The sequence below is a fragment of the Syzygium oleosum genome, unplaced genomic scaffold (assembly GCF_021117445.2).
Source record: "Syzygium oleosum isolate NSW1041296 unplaced genomic scaffold, Sole_v2.1 Sole_v2.02, whole genome shotgun sequence".
Classification (NCBI taxonomy): Eukaryota; Viridiplantae; Streptophyta; class Magnoliopsida; order Myrtales; family Myrtaceae; genus Syzygium; species Syzygium oleosum.
The window spans coordinates 9,707,024-9,732,338 of NW_026607486.1; the positions used below are offsets into that span (position 1 = coordinate 9,707,024).

Sequence of the window (25,315 nt, forward strand, 5' to 3'; positions counted from 1 at the left end):
CCATGTCTGTTCCATTTCCTGATTTTAGGGTGGAACCGATCCCCTATCCTCTATTGTGCAAGTGATGGGCCTTTGTGGCCACAAGATTTCGAAATATATACCGTAATATTTAGACAACCTATTCTATCATTATTCATTTCTATTCATTTTTTCATGTACAAAGATAATCCATCGCACCGTCAAAATTAGAAACGTAGTTAGTTTATTTCCTTGGTATAATAGTGTTTTTCTTTTCAAACTAGGATTGTATAATATTATCTTGTATCATATTGGGTATAATCAACTAGTGTCTTAAATACTGATTAAAATAACGCCCCTTTATTTTAGATCGAAAAAGTATGACACCATATATTGAACTTTAAATGGTTATTGAATATAATTGATTTTACATATTGAGATTTGTGTTTTCTAGACGATACATATGATCGACGTTAAATTAAACTCATAATACAAACGCTAAGAAAAGATTTGGCAAATGATAGGGCAATACGAATAATTTAGACACGCCCTTAATGTTGTTGAAAATAAAACAAAATCACCTTATCACATGTTTATAATTAATCGATTCAGTTAATGCATAAGCGCATTTGTTAGCTCGAACATCATAATATATCTCGTTGGTTAGCCAAATCAGTTTTTTGACTATAACATATGAATGATATTGGTCTCACAGTAAATTGCAACTACGCTAAAGCCAATCAGTGTTCGCTAAGTGATTTTTTATCAGACTGGAATGAAAACATATATTTTATTTTAATCTGGTGAACAGGGTTTGGTAACATTATGTTGTCAGGAACAATTTTTTTTCGGAAATAGTTTTTTTTATTTATATTCCATAGACGAGTTTTTGAACAAAAGAACGCGTTTGGTAATAGCACAAAATTTTTATTCTCAAAATACAAAAAGAAAAAAAAAAGTTTGATGTGCCCTAAAATTTTTGTGACGTGGAATTTTTTGAATTTTTTTGAATTTTTTTCTTTTTTTTTTCTTTCTTCTTCTTCCTCCTCTAGCCTCTCACGGGGCCTTAGTGATGGCCGACGACTAGCCAAAGACAAGGGCCGCCCTCAAGTGAGCCTCATCGACGAGGCTCGACCTTGCGACCTCGCCTGACCATGGCGAGGTTGACCTCGTGGTGGATGGGTGGGGCCAACTGGTCGCTGACCATTGTCGAGGCCCGATGACCAACTAGAGGAGGAAGAAAGAAGAAAGGAAAAAAGAAAAGAAAAGAAAATGACCTTATTTCAGAAATCGTTCCTCGGAACGAAGAAGTAGATTGTTTTTTTTTTACTCTTTATTTCTATTCCAAATTTATTCCCTGCCCACTTTTCCATCATGGGGAATAGAAAAATTAACACAGTTTACCAATCGGATTTCTGTTTTTCTTTTTCGAAAATCAAAAGAACAGAAAAATAAAAAAACGGGATAATTACCAAAAAGACCCTAACCTTGAAAAACTTATTAGGAACCAAGTAAAAACAGTCTAAGATTTTTTCGGTTTGCACACCAATATTTCATTAGCTTCTTTTTCTCAAGGATCCATATTTGGAGGAATTATATTTCCTTTTTCTTTAATAAAATCATGAAGGAAAAACATGATGGCGAATTAATGCTTGAATGTTTGACCAAAAAAAAAAAAAGAATTAATGCTTGACGGTTCCGGTTGTCGCTTGCAGCGAACGGAACGGGCGGTGGAAAATCCTCGGTCTTCCCCTCGAAAGTAACGGCGCCGTTACCTTCCTTTCGTCTTCGTTGTCTCTCGGCCCAATTGTAGCTTGGCCCGGCCCATAAGTTCGAGCCCAAGTCCAAGCTAAGTGGCCGATAGCGACGTGGCGTCCGCAATACGCAGAACGCACCGTTTGGGCCCCCCCCCCACTTTTACCCCCATCGGTTTCTACCCGACCCGAAACAACGGATCCGTTTTCATTCTCTCCCTCCCCTCCTCGCACTTTCCCCAATCCTATTTATTTCTCTCTCCTTCTTCTCCTTCTCCACTCGAACAAGCAAACAGATCCTCCGACGGAGCTCCGATCTCTCTCTCCGTCTCTCCACCGCCCCCCGTACGGTAGGCGCGATCTATCGGTTCCTGAAAATCGGCGCTGTCGATGTGATTCTTGTTTGCCGAGAACGACCGCAGTTGTCTGAATTCCTTCGTGTTCCTCGTCGTTCCTCGTATGTCGTGCCGTGATTGATCGATGATCGGATGAGATGACTGCTGCGACTCGAGCGATCCTGCTTGCTTTGCTTGTATGTTGTGGGCGCCGAGTTCGCGCGGTCGAGGTGCGCGCGCGAGGTTGCGAATGTGGGGGCATTGGTTATGATTGTGGTTTTTGGGGGTATTGAATCGAAGGATTGAGACTTTGGTACGAGCGAATTTGGATAGTTAGGTCTTTGGGTAGTTGGGGTGTTCAATTTTGTGGATTTTTGGCTTCAATTAGTTTGAGGGTACAGATGATGTCTCTCCCCACATGGCTGCTGGCATAGAAGAAAGAAATTTTTCTAGGATACGAATTCTGGAATTATTTGAATTTCTTCCATGTCCTTAGTAATTGATGCTGACGCCGTAATTATTTGTCCGAGTTGATTTACAGTTTCCTGATGAACTTCCCAGTTTTTTTTGGCTATTATTTGAGCTTTGTAGCGTTTTATCTTGTAGGTGTGCTTGAAGGTTCTCACTACTTTGTGCAACAGTCTTAAAAGCTGCACAAGATGGTAAGTTTCGTTGGTCTAATATTCATGGTTGGTGAGTTGGCTGGGGTAGCATGTTTATTTGCTTTAGAGACGTATATTGTCCCTGTTGTAAACGTGCAAAACTACTGAATTCATTCTTTTGGGGGTAATCTGGAACTACTAAAGTCTTTATGATAGTTACGAATGAATTGAAAGAGTGTACTTCTGGGTTAGTTTTATAATAAGTTCAACTGCTGTACCTTAGTCAGAGACTAATCCCTCCCTGTCTTACCTTTTGAAGAAAAAAAAAGAGGGGGTGGGGGGTTGGTGGGGGACAGGAGAGGGAGAGGAAGGGTTAGGAGGGTACTAGACTGAATAGAGAAAAACAAGAAAATTAATTGGTCACTAGACAAGAGCTATGAAAACAAAAGCTATATAAAGTGGATAAAGGAACTGATGTCATTTTCCTAAAGTCTATGACAGAGATAATCTTTGCTATGCAGGATCTTGTTGAATCTGTTACTTCCCTGATACTAATCTCTGTGTCCTTATATAAAGAGTATTGATTCTTAAATTTAGTTGAAGTTGTCGAACTCCAACAGTGAGAGTTAACTAACACTGAACGCACTCTATGATGAGCACCAAAAGACTGATCTCTCTCTCTCTCTCTCTCTCTCTCTCTCTCTCTCTCTCTCTCTCTCTCTATCGGCTTTTGCTGGAAATCTTACTGTTGTTGCTGATGATTACATGTACCCGAACTTAGCTTATATTGGTCCACAATCTATGCTTTTTCTCTTGACGTATCTTTTGTATTGATAATCGTTTAATCTTCACTACTAGCTAATTATGGAAGCAAAATATGCATAGGAATCTGGTAGCTTGCTCTTCCTTCAACATTCTGTGTCTTCAGATGGTGGGGTTGTATGTCATGGTTTCTGGTTTTTGATGAGTCAATGGTTCTGTTTATGCTTTACACTGAGATCTGGGTATGACAGTACAATTTTCTTCTGATTGTATGACCAGTATTTTGGTGGATATGGATATCACGGGACATCATTTGAGCAGACATATCGTTGTTACCCTGCATCGTTCATTGAAAAGGTCAGGACTCCCTTCTATTTGTTGCAAACATTACAGTGATTAAATTGTGTTTTTTTTCAATAAATAGAATATAGTGTATGTGAATGATTTTGAAGATTCGGATTATGCAATTTTTATTGATAGATATGTGGGGAAGGGAGAAGTAGGAAACTGAACCTAGTGTGATCTAGATGAGGTGGTTCCATCGTTGTAACCTGGAAATTAAAATGTCAGAGTCAGTTGTTGATTCCTTGGAATCAGACTGACAATCTACCCTGCTGGTTTAAGGTTCCGCTCCCATGTAGATCCTGGAACTTTTTTTCTTTCTCGCCGACTGTTTTGTTTTTTCAGTTTCTTCTTTTTATGTTATATGTTAGTGAGAGTTAAATTATGATTTTTCTTTGATTTGCAGCCACAAATTGAAAGTGGTGACAAAAGTAAGTTTATCTACATTCACCACCTGTGAGATGAAAGTTGTTTCTCTTTTTTACTCATTTTTCTGATGATACCTTTCCTTCTTCTTTCACAGTTATAATGCCTCCGTCCGCCCTTGATCGCCTAGGTTTGCTGACTTACTAGTTGTGTGTATTCTTCTCTTGGTTTTGGCCGTATCATATCATGGGAATCTCATTTAACACGTTGTTACAGCATCCCTGCATATTGATTATCCAATGTTGTTTGAGCTGAGAAATAATGCTGCTGAACGGGAATCTCATTGTGGTGTTCTCGAGTTTATTGCTGAAGAAGGGATGATATACATGCCATATTGGGTAGAATCCTCTTTTTCTTTGTTTTAATTCGCCGTTGTTTTTTGATTACAGATTCCATTATCTTCTTAATCTTTCTTTTTTCTGGTTCATTTATTTGATCTAGATGATGGAGAACCTGCTCTTGCAAGAAGGAGATTTTGTCCAAGTGAAAAATGTAACTCTTCCAAAGGGAACATACGTTAAACTGCAACCCCACACAAAGGACTTTTTGGATATTTCCAACCCAAAAGCAATGTTAGTTAACATGTCCTACTTCCAGTTTATTCATACATGGTTGCCACTGCTTCCTTTTTGGTAATGGACAGAATATGGATTTTTTTCAGTCTCTTCTTTCTATTGTATGAATGTTCTTACTGACTGAACTTTTTACTGGAGGATGCCTGATGTATCAGGCTAACTACCACTGAATTGGTATGCTTGCTGCTGCTGTGTTGAAAAAATTAAGGCGAGTTGAAAACAGAGTATTTGAAGTTTTTTATTGGATATTCACTAGAAAAAAGGTGAGAAACATTTTTATGTATTATGGGACAGTGGAACTGAAGAGAAACAAAAAATCTTGAAAGGTTATAAAGTTCCGTGATTGAAGGATATGAAATAATTTTCAGGTAGTTTGACTGAAAACATGATTATTTTTAGTTTCTGTCTGAGTTCCACCATCTTTTTGCGTTCATAATTTTTAGGAGAAGTCACAACAATCAAGCTTACTTTTTCCTTCTCTCCCGTTTTAGGAACTTTATGACTTTGGCAATCTTCTTCCAGACTGCTTTCTTATTCATGAACCTACTCTATTGTACAATCGCCATAGTCCTACTGTCCTTCATTTCCAGGCACTCTATTGGAAGTTTCCTCATTTTTTTATTAATGCAATAAATGATTGTAGTTTTTTTATCAGACTGTCTTATGATGCAAGAGGTGCACATCTAATTTTTTGATGATTAAGTAGATGCTTGGTCTGTTCACATAAAGTTGTGGATCTTATCCACACGGGGTGAGATTAGTAGTTTAGACAGTTTGGATCATGTATGCACACTCACTTAGAAGAATATTATGTGGAGTTTTTGTTAGTTGCTGGAAGAATGGTCTTGATGGTGCACTTACGGTTTTTTAATTCCTTGTGACTTAGAAGATGTACTATCTCAGTCCTGAATAATATATTTCCTTTGAACATGTGATATTGTTATGTTTTGGAAATGTTAAAATCTTTTAGTGGTTTACATTCTCGTTTTGCATTGTGTAGCCTAGAGACTACTCTGAGGAATTATTCCTGCTTAACCACTGGGGATAGTATCATGGTGGCATATAACAACAAAAAGTACTATATTGATATCGTAGAGACAAAGCCTTCTCATGCCATAAGTATAATTGAGACAGACTGTGAGGTTGATTTTGCACCTCCGTTGGATTACAAAGAACCTGAAAGGCCCGTAGCACCTGCTCCAAGCAAGGGACCGGCACAGGGTATGTCTTTTCCCGCACACTCCATCTTCATTCTCTCTTTTATTGTCAGGACATGGGTCAGCCTTTCTGGTACCTTTCTTGAGGTAGTTGGTATTGGATAGAATCAACTATTTTTAATCTTTGAGATTAATGTACTGGCATAGACATTAGTGACAGGGTTAAAAATGTCTTAGAGATATCACCTTGGCTGAAATAGCTGTCTCTTCACTTCGCAAAAACGATTTAGTCAACATGCTATTGTATAAGATACCCATTGCCTAGTCGGCTTCTAATAAAGAGTATAAAATCCTTGGATCGTCTGTCTTTATAGTTTTTTTAGAGTGAGTCTTGGACAAGTTTCCACAGTTGTTCCCCCATCAGTTTCTATTTATAGATCAAATAGAAGGAAATGCCAGCAGTGCGTTCAACTAATATCTGCCATAACTAAGATCGCTTTCCCTCTATGCTTTCAGTTGAAGAGGGTCCTGCTGAGGATGAACCAAAGTTTAACCCGTTCACTGGAGTAGGTAGACGCTTGGATGGAAAACCATCGAAGAATCCACTCATGCCTGCTTCCACAAGTGTTTCCGTAGGCAAGCAATCTGCTGTTACTAATGGCAAAGGAACCCCATCTGCAGCATCTACTTCACAATCGGCACGCCAAACTCAAGGAAAGCTTGTTTTTGGATCAAATGCCAACCGTACTCCAAAAGAGAAGCAAAAGGTATTGCTTCTCACCATTTATACATATGCTCTTGTTCTGAGGGAGAGGGGGAAAGAGAGAGACCATGATGATGATGCCTGCTCACATTAGTCTTTTGCTCTCAAACCTTCAGGAAGCTCCAAAAGATGCTAAACAAGAGCAACCTCCAAAGGAAGAGCCAAAGTTCCAGGCTTTCTCAGGGAAGAAGTATTCACTGCGGGGTTGAGTTATTCTGAATGACTTGTTCTGCTAAAAGCATTCATGTATGATATTGAGAATACAGAACCTTTGCATATTTGCTATGTTATCGTGGAAGGGTAACTCGAGGCAAGATTAGGTGTTGTGGATAATTTAATTGACGTGTAATTATGACCGATTGGATCTCTCTCTCTCTCTCTCTCTCTCTCTCTCCTGTGGTAAATCGATTTACTTCTCCATCTCAAGTATATGTAGCTATGCCGCGTATCTCTGTCGGCTTACATCCATGGTGTAAGTGGGCTTGTCCTCTCACCCCTATTTCGTGTTCTCCGCCACCTGTTTCAGCCATCAATGCTCAGACTTGTGTTAACACCAAGGAAATGCTGTAGCACACTTTGGTTTCTAAGCATAGACAGGCCCAAAGCTTTATGATGTGTGCGTGGGTGAGTGATTCCGGAAATGAGGTTTTAGTGATTATGTATATGGATGGGAGTGTGTTTGCGGAATAATTATCGAAGGGTAAAATGAAACCAAAGGATAGGTTATGATCGACATCAAGGTATAAAGGATGAGTCACCAACTGAGAATGAAGATTGGGATTGACGAAGTTCACCATTGAGACTTAAAGGACAAGCCATCGGTTAAGGTGAAAGGACTTTGAGATAAGAGAAGCTCACCATCAGGGCCTAAAGGTAAACTACCAGCCGAGGATAAAGAGCTTTTTGGTTCACCACCGAGGAGTAATCCACTCTTTAAGGATAAAAAAATTAGAATTAGGAATTATCTACTTTTCAAAGATAATCGCTCCAACAGAGGAAAATCTCTTTGTATTCTCATTCAAAATCATCTGAATTACAATGGCGGACTCTCCTTTATTTATAAGGGAACTATGGCATAAGAAATAACCAAACATTCAAAGACATGGGAATTATCCAACCATTTAAGGACTTAAGAACTAGAAAATATTAAATACCTAGGAACTAAGGATTTTGACTCTTGAGACTCACAAGATAATTAAGACCTAGGAACTTAGAAATGCATATATGACACACGGAGACTTGAAATCTTGAGCCTTGAAATTTATCTCCCAAAATTCGTGCTCCTGCCTTGACCAGAGGATATGCACCTCAATAAATCAGCGTATGTCATAGGAAATTGCTTGGAACAACCTCCCATCGATATGCTATCATTCCACATTGAAATTAGTATTAATCTTGGTGAAATGATATTGAATATTCGAGCGGCTAAAGAAGAATTGACAACTTCTTTAATTGATAGCCTCCTTATCGATGATCCATCGAAGCAGATTACGACCGATGTCTACCATAGGTTGAATGAGCATCGATGGTGTCGATTTTATCGATGGACTTAGGTTGATTGCTCCAACATCATTCTCCCTAGGTTGTTTGAGATTTGTCCTCAAATCTTAGAAATCTTCATCTTCCAAATAAGGAGAAAGGTCTCCCACATTGAAAGTTGCTAAAACACTGAAATCTCTAGGAAGATCAATCTTGTATGCGCTATCACCAATTCTTGCAAGAGCTTTGAATGGACCATCGGCTCTAAGCATGAGCTTGTTCTTTCGACGAGATGGAAACCTTTCTTTCCTCAAATGCAACCACACAAGATCACCCGGTTGGAAATGAGCCTTCTTCCGATGCTGATTAGCTTTCTTCTTATAAGACTCATTAGCCTTTTCGATTTTGGATTGAATCTGCTCATGGAACTTTTTCATCGATTTAGCTCGTTCTTTGCCATTAATGGAATTGGAATCAAATTGATCGGTGTGAGAGGATTAATTCCATATACAACTTCAAAAGGTGATCGACCAGTGGTGTAACTTGGTGATCAATTATAAGCAAACTAAGCAAGTGCAAGTTTCAAATCCCAATCTTTCAAGGATTTACTAACCATTCCTCGAAGAAGAGTAGTGAGGGTACGATTGGTTACCTCAGTTTGGCCATCGGTTTGAGGATGACAAGTGGTGCTGAATAAGAGCCCCGTACTTAGCATTATCCATAGTCTTCCAGAAATAACTCAAGAATTTAGAGTCTCGATCCGACATGATGGTCTTCGGTACTCCATGAAGGCAAATGATCCCCTTGAAATATAGTTCAGCCACATAAGAGGCATCATCCGTTTTATGACATAGAACAAAATGAGCCATCTTAGAAAACCGATCAACGACCATCATAATGGCATCTTTTCCCCTTTGAGTTCTTGGAAGAGCGACAATAAAGTCCATACTCACCTCCTCCCATGGCTGTAATGGAACTGGAAGAGGAGTGTACAACCTTTGATGGAAATGACTTTTGGCTATTTGACAAGTTGTACCCCTCGAGATGATAGCATGCACGTCTCTATTCATCTTTGGCCAATAGAAATGCTCTTAAAGAACCTTAAGAGTTTTGTTTACACCGAAGTGATAAGCCAAACCTCCACCATGCACTTCACGAATCAATAACTCTCTAAAGGAACTCTTTGGCACACATAATCGATTTCCTTTGAAAAGAAATCCATCCTAGATAGAATAAATGCCTTGAACTCCCTTTTTACATTCATCGATGATGGAAAAGAATTCCGGGTCTTCAGAATATAGATCCTTCATTGATTGAAAACCAAGCATCCTAGAATCCAAAACAGCAAGCGTAGAATATCTCATTGATAAAGCATCCGCTACAATATTTGTGTGGCCCGGTTTATATTTTGAGACAAAAGAAAAGGATTGAAGAAATTCTACCCATTTGACATGTCTCGAGTTGAGTTTGCGTTGGTCGCTAATAAACTTGAGAGTCTCATGATCAAAATGAAGAATAAACTGTTTTGGCCTCAAGTAATGACTCCAATGATCAAGAGCTCTAACAAGAGCATGGAATTCTTTATCATAAGTTGAATAATTCTTCTTTGAATCTATCAACTTCTTACTGAAATACGCCAAAGCCTTTTGTTCTTGGATAAAAACAGCCCCAATGCCAACTCCGCTTGCATCACACTCAACTTCAAATAGTTTATCGAAATCAGGAAGGGCAAGAATAGGGGACTCACAAAGTTTCTGTTTGATCATTTCAAAAGTGTTGTGAGCAGTCTTTGTCCATTCAAAAGAACCCTTCTTCATGCATTCGGTGATAGGAGCCATGATTGTGCTGAAATTCTTCACAAATCTCCGATATAATGAAACAAGTCCATGAAAACTTCTTACATCAGAAATGGACTTTGGATCCGGCCATGTTTTCATGGCTTCCACCTTGGATTGATCGACGGAGATTCCATCTTTGGACACAACATATCCAAGGAATACGATGCTTGAAGAGAAGAATTGGCATTTCTCCATTTTAGCATAGAGTTTTTGTTCTCTCAAGACTTCAAAGACTTGCTTCAAATGAGATTGATGTTCCTCTTCATTCCTGCTATAAACAAGGATATCGTCGAAATATATAACAACAAATCGACCAATATAGGAACGAAGAACCTCGTTCATAAGTCTCATGAAGGTACTCGGAGCATTAGATAATCCGAATGACATAACCAACCACTCATAAAGTCCACCCTTAGTTTTAAAGGCCGTCTTCCACTAATCTCCTTCTTGCATTCTAATATGATGATAACCACTTAACAAATTTATTTTTGAAAACACAGTGGAACCATATAATTCATCAAGCATATCATCGAGTCTAGGTATGGGGTACCTATACTTGATGGTAATGTTGTTGATGGCTCGGCTATCAACACATATTCTGAACGAACCATCCTTCTTGGGCATGAGTAGAGCCATAACGGAACATTGGCTCATGCTTTTTCGGACATATCCTTTGTCGATAAGTTCAAATCCTTTGTTTCCTCCGGATTGCATTGATATGCCACTTTGTTTGGTAGAGAAGCACCGGGAAGCAAATCGATGTGATGTTCGATACCTCTTATGGGAGGTAATTCAGGTGGCAATTCCTCCGGGAACACATATGCAAGTTTTTTGAACAAGGAATGTATTTTTGGATGTATGGGTCCCTCTATCTCACTCTTTTTCTCAACCATAAGCAAAACAAATACATTTTTTTGTTTGCTAATGGCTCTCTCGACCCGTGTTTCACTCAAGAATAGGCTTTCCTTAGTAGTATTTCCCTCCCCGGGTTGATTTTTGTGGGTCATGACTGGATTCAATGGTAAAAGGGTAACGCATTTTCGTTCCTTGTCAAATGAGTATGTGTTTTTACACCCGTCATGAACAGCCTTCCTATCATATTGCTAAGGTCTACCCAACAATATATGACATGCATCCATAGGAATAACATCACATAGAACTTGGTCTTGGTAATTCTTCTTGATTGAAAACGAAATCAAGGCTTGCTTAGTTACTTTAATATCGCTTTCCTTACTCAGCCATTGGAGCTTGTACTGTTCAGGATGCTTAGATGTTGGAAGCTTCAGTTTGTTGATCAAGGTTGTCGATGCGATGTTGGTGCAACTCCCGCCATCAATAATTACCGCACACACCTTCCCGTTAATAATGCAACGAGTGTGGAAGATGTTCTCCCTTTGCTCATTCTCCTCAGGAGAAATTGCAGAATGGAATGTTCTTCGAATAACCAATAACTCGCCATCATTAGCCTTTTCTACAATCTGCTCTTTTTCTTCGGATTCGGAGTCATTCTAGACAGGATCAATTTCAGCCTCTTGAAGTTTCAAATCGATCTTCTCGATATCTTGAAGAGTCATAACTCTCCGATTAGGACAATTAGCTTGTAAATGCCCATAGCCTTGGCACTTAAATTCCTTGCATCGCCATCAGGTTTCTTGTGAAATTCTCTGGAAGGTTCCACAAACTTTTCTTTGCCTTTATCTTTTGTTGACGTACTCTCGGTCTTGCTCGAGGAAGCACCCTTAAAGTAGGATGTTCCTTTTGTCGAGGTTCCGGAAGAAAGCCTCTTGTTGCTCTTTATTTGCTTTTCTACCTTTATCGACAACTTACATACATCTTCAAAGGATCAATAAGGTTGAAGTTCAACCAAATCAGCAATTTCCCGATTCATTCCACCGAGGAATCAAGCGATAATTTGCTCCGGGACTTCTGGAACTTCACACCTCATCTTGAGTTGTTCAAACTCTCAGATGTATTCTTCAATGCTCACCCCTTGTTGTTTTAGGGAATTCAGCTTGAGGAACAAGTCTTGTTTATAGTTGTTGGCCAAGAATCTCTTCTTCATCAACTTCTTGAGTTTATCCCAAGACTTGATTCGGCTTTTTCCTTCCTTGAGTCACTGATGCTTTAGATTCTCTCACCAAAGAGAAGCATATTTTGTTAGTTTCAACACAACAACCTTGCATCTCTTCTCATCAGAGTAGGACTTGAAGTTACAAACTCTATCGATTGCATGTAGACAATCGACAAAGTCATCAGGATTGAGACTACCCTCAAATTCAGGTGCCTCCGCTTTTATTTCACGATTATCCTCCTTATGCCTCCCTCTTCTTTTCTGGACTTGGTATTGTGAATCACTAGAGTTACCTCCAATGGAATCGGATTTGTCACTAGAGCTTCAATGAGAATCTGAATCGTTGCATTGATGTCGATCATTAGGACGCCTTGCTGGTTGTCCTTGTCTTGTCGGATCTTCAAAAAGGTTAAGGACTCTCTCCATTTGTTGTTGGAGATTTTGAATAGCGCGGTCTCGCCTTTCGTTGTGTGCCTGCTCCAAGGTCAAACCTCTCGGAATTGGTTCATCCATGTTGAAAATGAATTCAACAAAAGGAATCACTCAAATGAGTTCAACCTTAAGCTCTGATACCAACTTGATGCATGCGTGGGCGAGTGATTCCGAAAATGGGGTTTTGGGGATTATGTGTATGGATGGGAGTGTGCTTCCGGAATAGTTATCGAAGGGTAAAAGGAAAGCAAAGGATAGGTTACGATCGATACCAATGTATAAAGGACGAGCAACCAATCGAGAATGAAGATCGCGATCGACGAAGTTCACCACCGAGGCTTAAAGGACAAGCCACCGGCCAAGGTTAAAGGATTTCTGGATAAGAGAAGCTCACCACTAGGGCCTAAAGGTAAACCACCAGTCGAGGATAAAGTGCTTCTTGGTTCATCACCGAAGAGTTATCCACTCTCCAAGGATAAAGAAACAAGAATAAGGAGTTATCCACTTTCCAAAAATAATCGCTCAAGCAGAGGAAAATCTCTTTGTATTCTCATTCAAAATCATCTGAATTACAATGGAGGACCCTTCTCTATTTATAAGGGAACTATGAATAAGAAATAACCAAACATTCAAAGACATGAGAATTACCCAACCATTTAAGAACTTAGGATCTAGAAAGCATTAAATACCTAGGAACTAAGGACTTTGACTCTTGAGACTCACAAGACAATTAAGACCTAGGAACTTAGAAATGCATTGATGGCACATGGAGACTTGAAATCTTGAGCTTTGCATTTTATCTCCCAAAATTCGTGCTCCTGCCTTGACCAGAGGATATGCACCTCAATAAATCATCGATTGTCATAGGAAATTGCTTGGAACAACCTCCCATCGATATGCTATCATTCCACATTGAAATTAGTATTAATCTTGGTGAAATGATATTGAATGTTCGAGCGGCTAAAGAAGAATCGACAACTTCTTTAATTGATAGCCTCCTTATCGATGATCCATCGAAGCAGACTATGACCGATGTCTACCTTAGATTGAATGAGCATCGATGATGTCGATTTTATCAATAGACTTAGGTTGATTGCCCCCGCATCACTTTAGATGATCGAGATTTGTCAAGATGCAGCCCATTTATGGCTCTGGTGTCTTTATGAACTCGAAAAGTCGGGAATATATAAGTCCCATAATATGCTCTCGTTAGTGTACAATTCCTGTCCTAGGGTGATGCGTGGTGAGAATGGAAATGAAAGGAAATTCGTTTTTGCAGTGGAACTACAAGGAAAGTGTGTATGGATGAATGTTTGATGGAAAGTGTAAGATGGATTGGGTGTTTGTTTCCTACTAGAATGGGAACTTGCTGGAATTGTGGAATGTGGATGAATGGAGTGTGTTACGAACCAAAATGAAGTTGGGATATATAAAGCTCACCACCAAGGCCTAAAGGAACAATCCACCAGTCAAGGATAAAGAACTTAAAGGCTCACCACCATAGATATGGATAAAGAACCGAATTTTGAAGGAAATAACTCACTTCAAGAGGAATTCTCATACAATGCAAATCAAGTCTGCCTTCTACACGAAATTACATCTTTATTTATAGCCAAACTAAGACATTGTACTAAGGGTGCGTTTAACAACCGGCCAAACGGTAACTATTTCTATTTTTTTGTTCACAGAATCAGTTTTGGAATAGAAATCCGTTTGGTAAATTTTTTGTTTCCAGGCACAAATTTGCAAAAATTTGTTCTCAGAATCAGTTTTGGAACAAAATCAACAAGCAACTTCTTGATTCTAAGAACAAGAATCAAAAATGGAAAAGAAAATTTTTTTCCTTCTTCTTGGCCTGTGGCCGATCGCCGGCCACCGGCTACCGGCCACAGGCCAGGGCTGCGATGCCTTCGCCAAATCCGGCAAGGGCGGACCCTCGCCCAGGCCGCTAGCCGCCGTCGCCTAGGCCGTGAGCCGCCCTCGCTGGATCTGGTGAGGGCGGTGGCGAGGATCTAGTGAGGGCGGCCTTCGCCCAGGCAATGAGGGTCTAGGCCTCGTTAGAGCCGGCAAGGGCGGCCCTCACCTGTGGCCGGCGGGGGCCGCCATGCCCTCGCCGGCCCTGGCCTGTGGCCGATCGCCGGCGCCAGCGACCTGGCCATGGCCAAGGAAGGAGAAGGGGAAGAAAAAAAAAGAAAAAAAAGAAGAAAGAAATATTTAAAAATTTAAAATATTATTAATAAAAAGAAATTTTGTGTAGTTACCAAACTTATTTCTGTTCTTTCTCTATTCCAAGAATATAAATTTTGAGTAGTTACCAAATGCCTTCAATCTTTAAAAATTATTCTTGGGCACGGAATAAAAAAGAATCATTTCTGAGTAGAATCAGTTTTTGGGAACAGAATGGTTGCCAAACACATCCTAATACTCTTATAATAAATACCAGCACATTCTATATGCTGACATTTCAACCTATTAATAAAGGCTAGCTCCCACTTTTTCAAACTTGCAATAAAGACTCTTTGACATTCTAACCTTTCATTAAAGGCAAGAAGATAATTTAAGCACACTCTACCTTCTTACACTTCAGCCTATGAAGGTTAGCTCTTATTTTTTCAAACTTGCAATAAAGACTCTAACATTCTAACCTTACCTCTTTAATGTAAGAAGACAAATTAAGCACACTAAAGCATTAAAGACACTAGAAGACACACTAAACAAGGGGAACATATTATTGTATTGCCTCTTCAACCTTGCATTTGAGCCACCAACTATCAGCAAATGCTATCTTTAGTGCCCTGGACCCATTGGACCAAGTTAAGGACGAATTTGCTATGTGTTTCCATGATTGACAAGTTGGCTTGATTGATTGGTAAAGCTTGAGTTGGGATATTAATGTCCTCATTGGAAGATTTAAGTTCTGATGCTCCCACATTAGCTCCCGCATCATAGGGAAATATGCTATTGCCATCTAGGCAGCCTAAGCAGTTGAACTTGGAATGAATGTAACAAGCACCTACAATGCTGTTACGTGCGTATGCCGCCGTCATCCCGTTCTAGGGAAATTATTTTTTAGTTGGTGCTAAGCCTAAACAGTCATCCCGTTCTAGGGAAATTATATTTTGGTTGGTGCTAAGCCTAAACAGGTGAACTCCGAATGAACCTCGCGAGCGCTAAAGAAATGTTATTACGTGCAAATGTGGCCAACCGTCGCCCGTTCTAGGGAAATAACATTTTGGTTTTGCTCCCAAATCTGTTATATGTGATCCTGTCTTCTAATTCTGGACCTAGTCCTTTTGTTCCACGTTCTATGCGGAGAGAGAGAGAGAGAGAGAGAGAGAGAGAGAGAGAGAGAGAGAGAGAGAGAGAGAGAGAGAGAGAGAGAGAGAGAGAGAGAGAGAGTACTCGTCAAATTGATCTGAAAGTGGGGACTGAAGGAACGTGTTGATTGTGTAGTCCCAAAATGCCATCACTAACAGATGTAAAACTACTTAATAACCAGGTCACATCCAGTGCGTCAATGTCTTCCTAGGATAAGTGAACTTGGGTCTATTCCTAAACTACCACTGAGATCAAAGCAGTTCAAAGAATAAAGAATAACGCGAATGTTGCCTCATTCATCATCATGTTTTCTTCCATCATAAAAGGATGGCTTTTAGTGCATCTTTCACATAGGGGTACTTGAATGGGAACCCCAGTTCCGTGGCCTTAGCAGGGACCACCTTTTGTCCGTCCAAAACCTGTGGCGAAAATTGGCCTCAATTAACTGCGAAGAGAGAAGAATGCAATGAAATACAGGGGAGAAGTCCTCACCACACAAGCACCTTCTCCGAGCACCACTTTGAGGGCAAAATCTGGTACGGGCAACCAAGAGGGCCGGCCTAATACATCTCCCAGCTGTCGACACAACTCTGTCAAGCGTACCGGATTCGGCGCAGTCCCATTAATAACTCCTGTTAAACCTCGCTATCTTAGCAAAAATAGAGAAAAAGGTGTACTGCTTTTAAGTTTTATATGTGATCAAAGGTCATCCCTACGAACTGTCTGCTAGCTGAACTAATAATGCTAAGTAGGTGCAGTAATTAATCGGCAGTTCAAACTTCAAAGCTTCACCTTTGTAAGATGGATTGATTAGAGCTTCGTATATCAGGTTTACTAAGTCATCTACGTGAATCCATGAAAACCTACACAATGATACAAATTATTGGTTTCTCAAACAATCATGTAAGCCGCATTTCAACCTTACCAAAAAAAAAAAAAAAGTAAGCCGCATTTCAATTACATAAAGCCACAAAGATACAACAAAACAGTAAATAGTTAAAGGAACCACAAAGCTCAGGTATACATGATAAAACCATTGGAATTAATCAGATGCTACTATTTCTCCATGCTTCTTGCTTTACAGAGCAGGACAGGAGCAATGATCCTAGATGAAAACTATGTCTGGAAGTAGGAAGTAATATAGGGTAAAATATTCAGAAATCAGTACCATTGTTGACCAGAGCCCAATGGTCCACCAGCAAACATCATGAAGAGAGGGACCATTTTAGCTGCAGGGGTATCACAAACAGAAGCAAGCAACTTAACAATCGTTCCACAAAAAACAAACGGACCTCACGGAAGTCCTTAAATGCATAAAGTGTATAATTTTAAGAAGTTAAATGCCCAAAAAATTTTTTAGAACTAAAGTGCCGAACCAATACAAGTTTTAGTACTTCTGCTGTTATTATCCCTGTCTCATTGAATCAGCCCAATTGGTGGGGGTTTTTTTAAAATATAGTCAATAGAAGACCAAGGAACAAAAAAAGTCATCACCCTTTAAGAATGAAACTATCAAAAGGAAAATCAGGCAGATGGCTAGCAAGTCAGAAAGCAGATAGAAAGCACATTATACCTAAAGCACCGCCATCTTTACCAAGAACAACACCTATACGGATAAGGGCAACCCTGACATCCTTGTTCACTTTGAGAGCCGTTGCCTCCCATTCTCTACAGACCTGCACAAAAATGCTTCAGTAGATAAAGCACTTGCTAGACTTGATTATTGTGCATAGCAGAAAAAAACTAACGTGAACTTCTCTTTGCATATCTTCTCAAAAAGACAAACATTAATTTAACATCCTCTCTAACAACAGAAGAACAAAAACCATCTGCATTTAAGATAGTGTTAGAAGCTGCGAAAGAAAGCATAATTGTGTTCAATCATTTCAATGGTCACACAAGACTTCTAATCCTTTCATCAGATTATATATCTATTTTGATTTTCTTAGATTACTATATCTCATAAGTGTTTTTTTTTTGGTCGAAACTATTTCTCATAAGTGTGAAAATAAAAAACAAATAAAAAGCTAATTTCATGCCATGTGTTATCACAAGAATGGACATGCATCAATCCTCTATAAGCCCATAGTTGAACTTAAAGCAGCACACGCGCACGCGCACGCATGCACGCATTATCTAGCTAACGCCTGCAAAGGAAAATGTGACAAGGTCTGAACATTTCATGACTTGCCAAGCGCAGCTTTTTTGTACTAACCAAGAATGGCACATTGCAATATAGCTTCACATTGCAGGACATGCCGAACAAATAAAAGGGCATTCCAATGCACAAGGCATTAAATGCATATTATTGACATAGAATATCAGGATTGATGGTTTGAGAGACTGACCTGATGAGAATGCCTCAATGGTTTGATTTCACTAGTACTACAATCAAACAGGAGTGTCCCTTTCATATTATTACTGACTCTAACCAGAGGAAGGTTGCAAATCTATGGAAGTCAATTTTAGTTCCATCTACAAAAGCTCATCGGGGTAAAAACCGTTACTTAATTCCCAGAGTCACAAATTTTGGAACCATAGTAACAAGGCAGGGAATTCATCTTTCTAGAGGCTTAGTTATCACTGAATCGCTGATAAATCAAAATTTAAACTAAATGAATGGACAGGAACAGGGTAGGGACGATGAAAGATGTTTAAAAAAGGGAATATATAATGCAAAGATGCTACTATCTGAGTCCTGCATGTAACCATTGTGAACAAACTTTCAAGGCAGCATCACTATTTGTTCTTGTTTCTTTTGAGTAGTCAGAGGATGTGCTTGCAATATAGTAGGAGTATGGCTAATTAGAACCTATTCGTGTTTTGCAATTCCAAATTGTAAATCTGAAGCAAGAACTTAAGGCAATAATGTCAGTGTTAACATGATGAAGAGTAAAAGAATTATGAAGTTTGTACATGTTTCCCATAAAAATTCTTGACTTCATTCGAAGCAAGATGAGAATAAGAATATAATACGATTGAATGACCAACCTCAGCCAAGTAATCATTTCCCGATGGACTACGCTCATTGAACACTTGTGTTTCACTGGTGCCTGAAGATTTAGAAGGAAAAAATCAAACATATGATTAGGTTCATGTGAAGCGTCAAGAGTATCCATTTGTAATCAGAGAAGTGCAAATTAAACACCAGAGAGTAAAGGCAATTTAAGAAGTAAAGAGTAGATTGTCGGAACTATCATGCCCACATCTCTATCACGATTACTCAAAGGATGAAGTCAACACAACTGGTGACTAATTATTGAAAGGATCTTCTTCCTAAACTTGTTTTCCTCCTTATACAAAGATATAGGATTCTTTCAGCGGTTAAGGGATTCACTCCCTTTCATTCAATGGCAGAAAAACTCGAACAGTAGCAACATATGACTCAGGTAATTCAATGCGTTAACACTTTGCTACTTTATTAGATTTTCATTTGCAAAAGTCAACCATTATGCAAGTTTACCATTCATGAAGCATATAGAAGTATAATCCCTCCAAATATAATCACAATGCTGTGACAAAATGCATGTCTAGGGATGCATGGTCCCAGGCTACACTAATATTGATTCACACAGTAATAAACTACCGTTGAAAAAAGTATCTCTAGACAATTGCCTTGATTTTACAATGAGACATTTAGCTGTCGAGCCACAACAACATAATTAATGTTTAGATTTCTCTCCAGCCTAAAACAAAAATAAATTACACTGCACACATTTATTCCATAACACCAACAATTCCACATCCCCCCCCCCCCCCCCCCCCCCTTCCCCCCCCAAAAAAAAAAAAAAAAAACCCAAAGCCCAAAAGGAAAAGGGGAAAAGCCAAAAGGCAATACAGTGGCACATTCATTTGATTTTGCTCTGAAGTCTCCATATGGTATTGTGTGATAACATGTTAGGCTAGCACCTCATACAGCTTTTTGACAAAACACATGCACAGTAAATGAGTGCTATCATGCTATGTTTAGCGTAGCAGTCACCAGAAGAACAGTAGAAATGGGATCAGAAAGAGACCGTAGTAACCAACAGCAGTTGCGCTGACCAAAACAGTAGGCCGATTTTCTTCTGGGGATGCATTTATGTAATCTACAACCTTGAGTCATTGAAACAATTATGTGAACAACCAAGAAACATAATCTGATAATGTTATTCCTCTTTGGATTAGTAACTTCATTCTATGTGAAATATGAATCATGACATCATGTCATGTCGTCATAGCTCAAAAGAGTCTACAGAATATACTGATGGAAAAAGGAGAAATGTTTTCTGACCTTTGAGGTAACCCTAATTCTGCTGTCTTTTATCTCTTTTTTTATCTGCAAAAAATCTTGAAAATCACAACATGCCTGACATGCAGATACACCTTTTCATGTAGTGGCATGACTAACTGAAGGAAGACAGGTGTCAAAAACCATGAGATACAGTACCTATGCTTCAAGTACCATTCCCTTTTCTTATATTCTCTACGGATAGGTAAATCCTTGTCTTAATCATGTTCCCTTTTGCAAATTAGTTTCTGATGATGTTTATAATAACTTAGACACACAGAAATGACATATCTAACAGATCATACGATCTGAAACTAAGAAGATCATTCTCAATGTAATAGAAACATAGTAATAATACAGTTCACTTTCTTTCATGATTAGCCAACACAGCTTCTTGGAAGGTAATATTTGACAAGAATAATAAATTCCATTATCATACTGACCTCAGATGACCACCTCGTACTAATTGGCATTCCGGCAAGATTGACAACAGCATTTGACATTTGGATGCAGTCTTTCCACTTTGGCTCCTCCGCAACTATTAGTCCAGGATAATCTTTCACTATGTTTGCCAGGAAGTAATGAAGGTCAGAGTAGACATATTTAGCATTTCATGTGGCAACATGCAGCTGAAACTATTATATACATGAAGAAATTACGCACAGGTAAATATAGGCCAAAAAAACAATATCTGTAATTCAAGAAGAGTAAATCTGTGCACATATGTGAACGAATATGCATAAGCAATGCAATATTGTTATACAATTCCAGCAGATCGTATGAAAATTTTTATGTGCGTTCCAGAAATTATGAAACTCGTAAAGGTACCTAAAAGTAGTCGACCAAAAACAAAAGGTATCTAAAAGTAGTCATTACCTTCTTACCTGGAAATATTAACTCTGCTCTTGATCTAGAACGAGTCAAAACATGCACAGTATGATTGTCTGCAAGACAGAACACATTCAGATCCCTGTTTAACATTTCTAGCCAAAACAGCAATCATTCATGTATTCAAGGTCCCTAATTAGATGGGAGAGGCAGAATGAGCTTGTTCAATATACTTCATTAATAGATCAATTATTTCACAATAATCTAGGACAAGGAATATCAAAGCACTTGAGACAATTTATTCTTAAACACATGCTTGTTGGTGGGAGCATATGAAGAGAATGAACCAAACAATACTTCAATAAGTCCATAAGGTTCCACATTGCTATGTGCTCGATGATGGACATGAAGGCGTGAATAAACTCAAATCCTTGGTGGCATGCATCGTAAGAAGGTGGAGGTGCTGGCATGCACATTATGGTGTGCGACTGGTGAGTGGTCTGAGCATGTCATTGCAAATTGTCCATGAAGAACTCTTGGACATATATACTGCTGCAAGTAGCATTAAAGAAGATGGACAAAAACTAAGAGTGAAACTAAGTGGCAACTGAGAACTTTGCGAACAAATATCTAACGGATCGTTCAACTATGTAATGCAAAACAAATTGAAGAAGATGAAAACACACATGAATAAAGAATCAGAAACTTATTTCTGTACCAAATGAAAAGAACCAGAAACTCAGTGCATGCATAATATCCAGTACATCAGTATGAATAGAAAGTAGTGACCATGACCTTTGCGCAATTTCTGCACTAGCCTCCTACCAACAAAGCCTGTAGCTCCTGTTATCGAGACAATCATCTCATTTTCCTGCAGCATCATGAAAAGAGTGAATGAAGATACATAAAAGATGTCACACCATAACTACAAGACGTACTATTCTGACAAAAATATGCAAAACCTTATAACAGGAGTGATAAATCCAAATTTTTTTAATTGATGTACACTTTCTCGTACGAGACCAGGCAACTACTTGAACTTCCCCAATCATATAGCACAGAAAATTGGAAAGGACGTGCCCGCAGGCCCTGTGCTCCTAATTCCCTCCATATCTTTTTCTTCCATGGAGAGAGGGCCCCTTTTGGTTTTTACTACCCCAGGTATTGGGTTGTAGCCTTTTCAGGTCTTGCTAAGGACCAAAACTTCCCCAATCATATAGCAAGAAAAACTTGGAAAGCCTCAAAGCCAAAAAGAAAAAGGAATGAAGAATGTAAGTTCAAAAAATCAAGAAAGCATACAACATGAAGATAGAGTCAGTCTCAATGACTTTCAGATGATTAAAATACAGTAACTGGAAACATTTAAGAAGGAACAAGGAATACTAGCGACTGCAAATTGACAACAGATGAATCTTGCTCAAGCCTATGAGCTGTTCTACTTTGACCGCAGACAACCTGCATAATGCAAATTCAAACATTTGGGATATAAAGAAACTAGGAAATGGCCATTGGCAACACTAGACCACTCTTGACTGATACTTCCCCGTGGTCGATTAACAGGTGCACTCTCGTACCTTATAATACCAACCCACAAAGCAAAATGTACGAACACAAACCATTCTCTGCAGCTCGCACAATAGGGAAGAACACCAATGCATGCATTGCGACGACAACCCCATTAATGAAGCAAACAACGAAAAGCTCTGCTCTACTCTGAATCTCGGAAACTGGAACCTTCTGCGATTGGTCGGAGGCACAGAACACTCGGAATCTCCTCGCACCGCGGACCTAACAATCCCAACAACAGCGGCGTCCGGTCAAGCAATGAACGAACGAAGCTTGTGATATACATTACAACTCGGACGCAACTTATGATTGACCATCACTCACAGAGAAGGACTGAGGAATGTGGAGAGAGGGAGACACGGAGTGGGTCCACGTCAAAGCGGCGGCTTCGGCGATCACCATTGGGAGGGACCAACGACGGCCTCAGGACTCTGTCGAGCTCCGGTGGTGAACGTCGATGGCGTGCAGAAGCTGAGGATGGCGATGATGGAGGAACGGTGTGATGATGGGTTTATGGGAGCGCGAGTCGTGCGTGGTGGAATTGGAGCCACAGCTTTTTGGCGAGAACTCTATATCCATCGTCGTCACTCGCTTTGAGTTCCTGTCCTCTTCTTCCTTCCTCTTGCGCTGACGATGTTTTCCCCGTGGGGACAGACGAATTTTTTCGGGGAAAACTCTATTTTTTTTTTCCCCTTTTCCCTGCATTATTTTGAATTGGGAAAATGACTAATCTCTATGCTCTTGACCCAATATATAATATTATCATTAAATTTTTAATTTATTTAATATAATTTTTGAAATGTTTATTTAGTTTTTAGATTTTTAATTTGTTCAAGTTAGGGTCACTGGTTCTAGGGTCGGTCAAAATTTTCCTTGAAACTTATCTTGTCCAGATTGATTTTCAGTTTTTGAAACTTAAAATCTATCCTGTATACTTTGCAATCGAATCTGCGGTTCCAAGCGGTTAAAAGGGTCAATTCTAGGGTTGACCCACGAAACAATCAATTCCTTTTTCTTTGTTTCATTTCCCCCCCTTTTTTTTTGTCTCATTTTAAGTCAAGCGAGATGAAAGTTAAAGCAACTATGAGAATTTCCGTTAGTTTCTTCCATAACAAAGTCATAGTACAGAGAGTTTGCTTGAGAATTCTCTTTTCACTCTTGCATTTGTTAGTCGATGGAGATTGTCGTCTGGGTTTTAAAATAAATGTGCAAGCAGAAAATAGTGTTTCTTGTTTTGATAAGAAACTTAATCTTCTGAAGTTATAGAATCGTAATTCAGTTTTGGTTGATTAAGGTGACTTTTGTTTTTTCTCAAAATTTGGAGCGACATGAATTTTCCCTCTTCAAATGGTGCTTTGTTATGGTTGTTGAAAATTGCTCAAAAGGCTTTGAGGGGTTGCCCTTGGTTTTCGATCTATATGTTTTGTGGCATTGAATGTGTCCATTGTGAGCATTTTTTGTAATATAATTAATGACTATTGGTGCGAGTTTTGTAGGAGAAAAGCTGCAAAAAAAGGTCATGAGGAATAGGTGTAGCAGTCAATGCGTTGGGCATACTGTAGGATAAATATTATAGCTGAAGCATGAGATTTGCAAGCGATGGGTTGGCAGTGTTGTAGCTGAGAGAGAAACGCTGCAAGAAAGGTTATCAGTACATTCGTCTAGGGTTACTTTAGCTTCAGTTCTCCAGTTTCCAGTCACCGGTTCACTTCGTACTATACATTGATATAGTTCTAAGTGCTTATCCAAAATCGTGAACTGCTACAACAATGGTCATGAACAATGCGTGACCGTCGGCTAATTGTGATAAGAACCCAACGGTCCACACAAGCTTGTATAATCAATACCGGATTCTTCACCAATATCCTCTAAAAGTTGGTGCAAATCATCTCTTCTCCAACTTATTAAAGAACCCAGCGACGAACAACTACATCCCCGCCATTCTTGCTATCGCACGCTCGTGCATCCTCTTTCTACCCCTTCGACGCGGAAGACTAGCGTGAATGAATTGGTGAATGAGATTGGCTAGGACATGTGACTCCGTATGCTGCAGTTAACTTGTGACAATGTTATGGCAAAAAATAGGGACAGGGGCTGGCATGTGATGGGCCTGCACAAGGGAGCACAACGGGCTCGAAGTCGGCCCAATATGATAGTGGGCCACATTGAGCCCGAACTGCGCCAGGGAACCACTCAAACTCAATGCTCATCGTCGCGACGGGCTAAAAAGCAAGCAGACCACAGTCTCCTTGTATATTAGCCCACGAAAACGTGACCCTAAGCATCACACACCAACATTGCGTCTTATATCTCTTGTGACTGGTGGGCTTAGTTTAGTCCAAGGGAATTGATAGGTTCTTTGAGAGGACCACCTGACTATCCACCCCGTTGATTGTGAAGCGTCTAATGTCCCGACTTTTCTTATCTTCCTCCGGAGAAACATTCTCATAAATCTCGGCGCTCGATAATGGTAGCTCGAGCTTAGCTGTGGCCGCCCAAGTTTCATTGAGCTCATGGTCATGGTCACTTGAGTTTCGTAGAGCTCGGTCGTGGCCCCTCCAGCTTCCAAGCTTCTTCAAGCTTGCTGCCATGGCCAATTGAACTTCATCCTGCTCGGCCCTAGCCATGAGCTCGCCACTCAAGCTTCTTATGACTCACGGCCATAGCGGCTCAAGTTTCATCGATCTAGGCCATGGCCGCTCGAGTTTTGTCAAGCTCCATCATGGAGATAATTTTTTAAGCCGAAGTGGAGACTTATTATGGCCATTAAGTCTAGGCTGATAATCATGGAACTTCGTGAAGTTTCACCAATGAGATAATTTCTCATTGACTAAATAAT

At 39.6% G+C, this 25,315-nt stretch overlaps 2 protein-coding genes and 1 long non-coding RNA gene across 10 annotated transcripts; 2 read left to right on the plus strand and 1 right to left on the minus strand.

The window, feature by feature from the left end:
* Positions 1-1,922: 1,922 nt before the first annotated feature.
* LOC115689748 (uncharacterized) lies at positions 1,923-7,031 on the plus strand. The gene is made up of 10 exons (XM_030615906.2): positions 1,923-2,062; positions 2,654-2,709; positions 3,691-3,768; positions 4,160-4,184; positions 4,277-4,309; positions 4,396-4,517; positions 4,621-4,751; positions 5,755-5,975; positions 6,428-6,678; positions 6,791-7,031. The coding sequence occupies exons 2-10, from the start codon at positions 2,707-2,709 to the stop codon at positions 6,881-6,883; spliced, it is 957 nt and encodes a 318-aa protein (XP_030471766.1). The 5' UTR covers positions 1,923-2,062; positions 2,654-2,706; the 3' UTR covers positions 6,884-7,031.
* An 8,873-nt stretch (positions 7,032-15,904) lies between these two features.
* LOC115689934 (epimerase family protein SDR39U1 homolog, chloroplastic) lies at positions 15,905-23,090 on the minus strand. 8 transcript variants are annotated; one of them, XM_056308682.1, is made up of 13 exons: positions 22,801-23,089; positions 22,612-22,698; positions 21,706-21,781; positions 20,967-21,026; positions 20,526-20,644; positions 20,086-20,130; positions 19,829-19,907; positions 18,804-18,865; positions 17,386-17,488; positions 16,981-17,041; positions 16,605-16,675; positions 16,305-16,402; positions 15,905-16,231 (listed from the first exon to the last, which is right to left on the minus strand). In XM_056308682.1, the coding sequence occupies exons 1-13, from the start codon at positions 22,876-22,878 to the stop codon at positions 16,130-16,132; spliced, it is 1,041 nt and encodes a 346-aa protein (XP_056164657.1). In that variant the 5' UTR covers positions 22,879-23,089; the 3' UTR covers positions 15,905-16,129. The 8 variants fall into 8 exon arrangements, with proteins under 8 accessions (XP_056164657.1, XP_030471991.1, XP_056164655.1 ...); XM_030616131.2 differs by having other exon boundaries at positions 16,305-16,444; positions 20,967-21,031; positions 21,711-21,781; positions 22,645-22,698; positions 22,801-23,085; XM_056308680.1 differs by having other exon boundaries at positions 16,305-16,444; positions 22,801-23,085.
* Positions 20,651-21,244, plus strand: LOC130137420 (uncharacterized). The gene is made up of 2 exons (XR_008815865.1): positions 20,651-20,906; positions 20,938-21,244. It is a non-coding gene; the product is annotated as an uncharacterized LOC130137420 (long non-coding RNA).
* Positions 23,091-25,315: the final 2,225 nt, after the last annotated feature.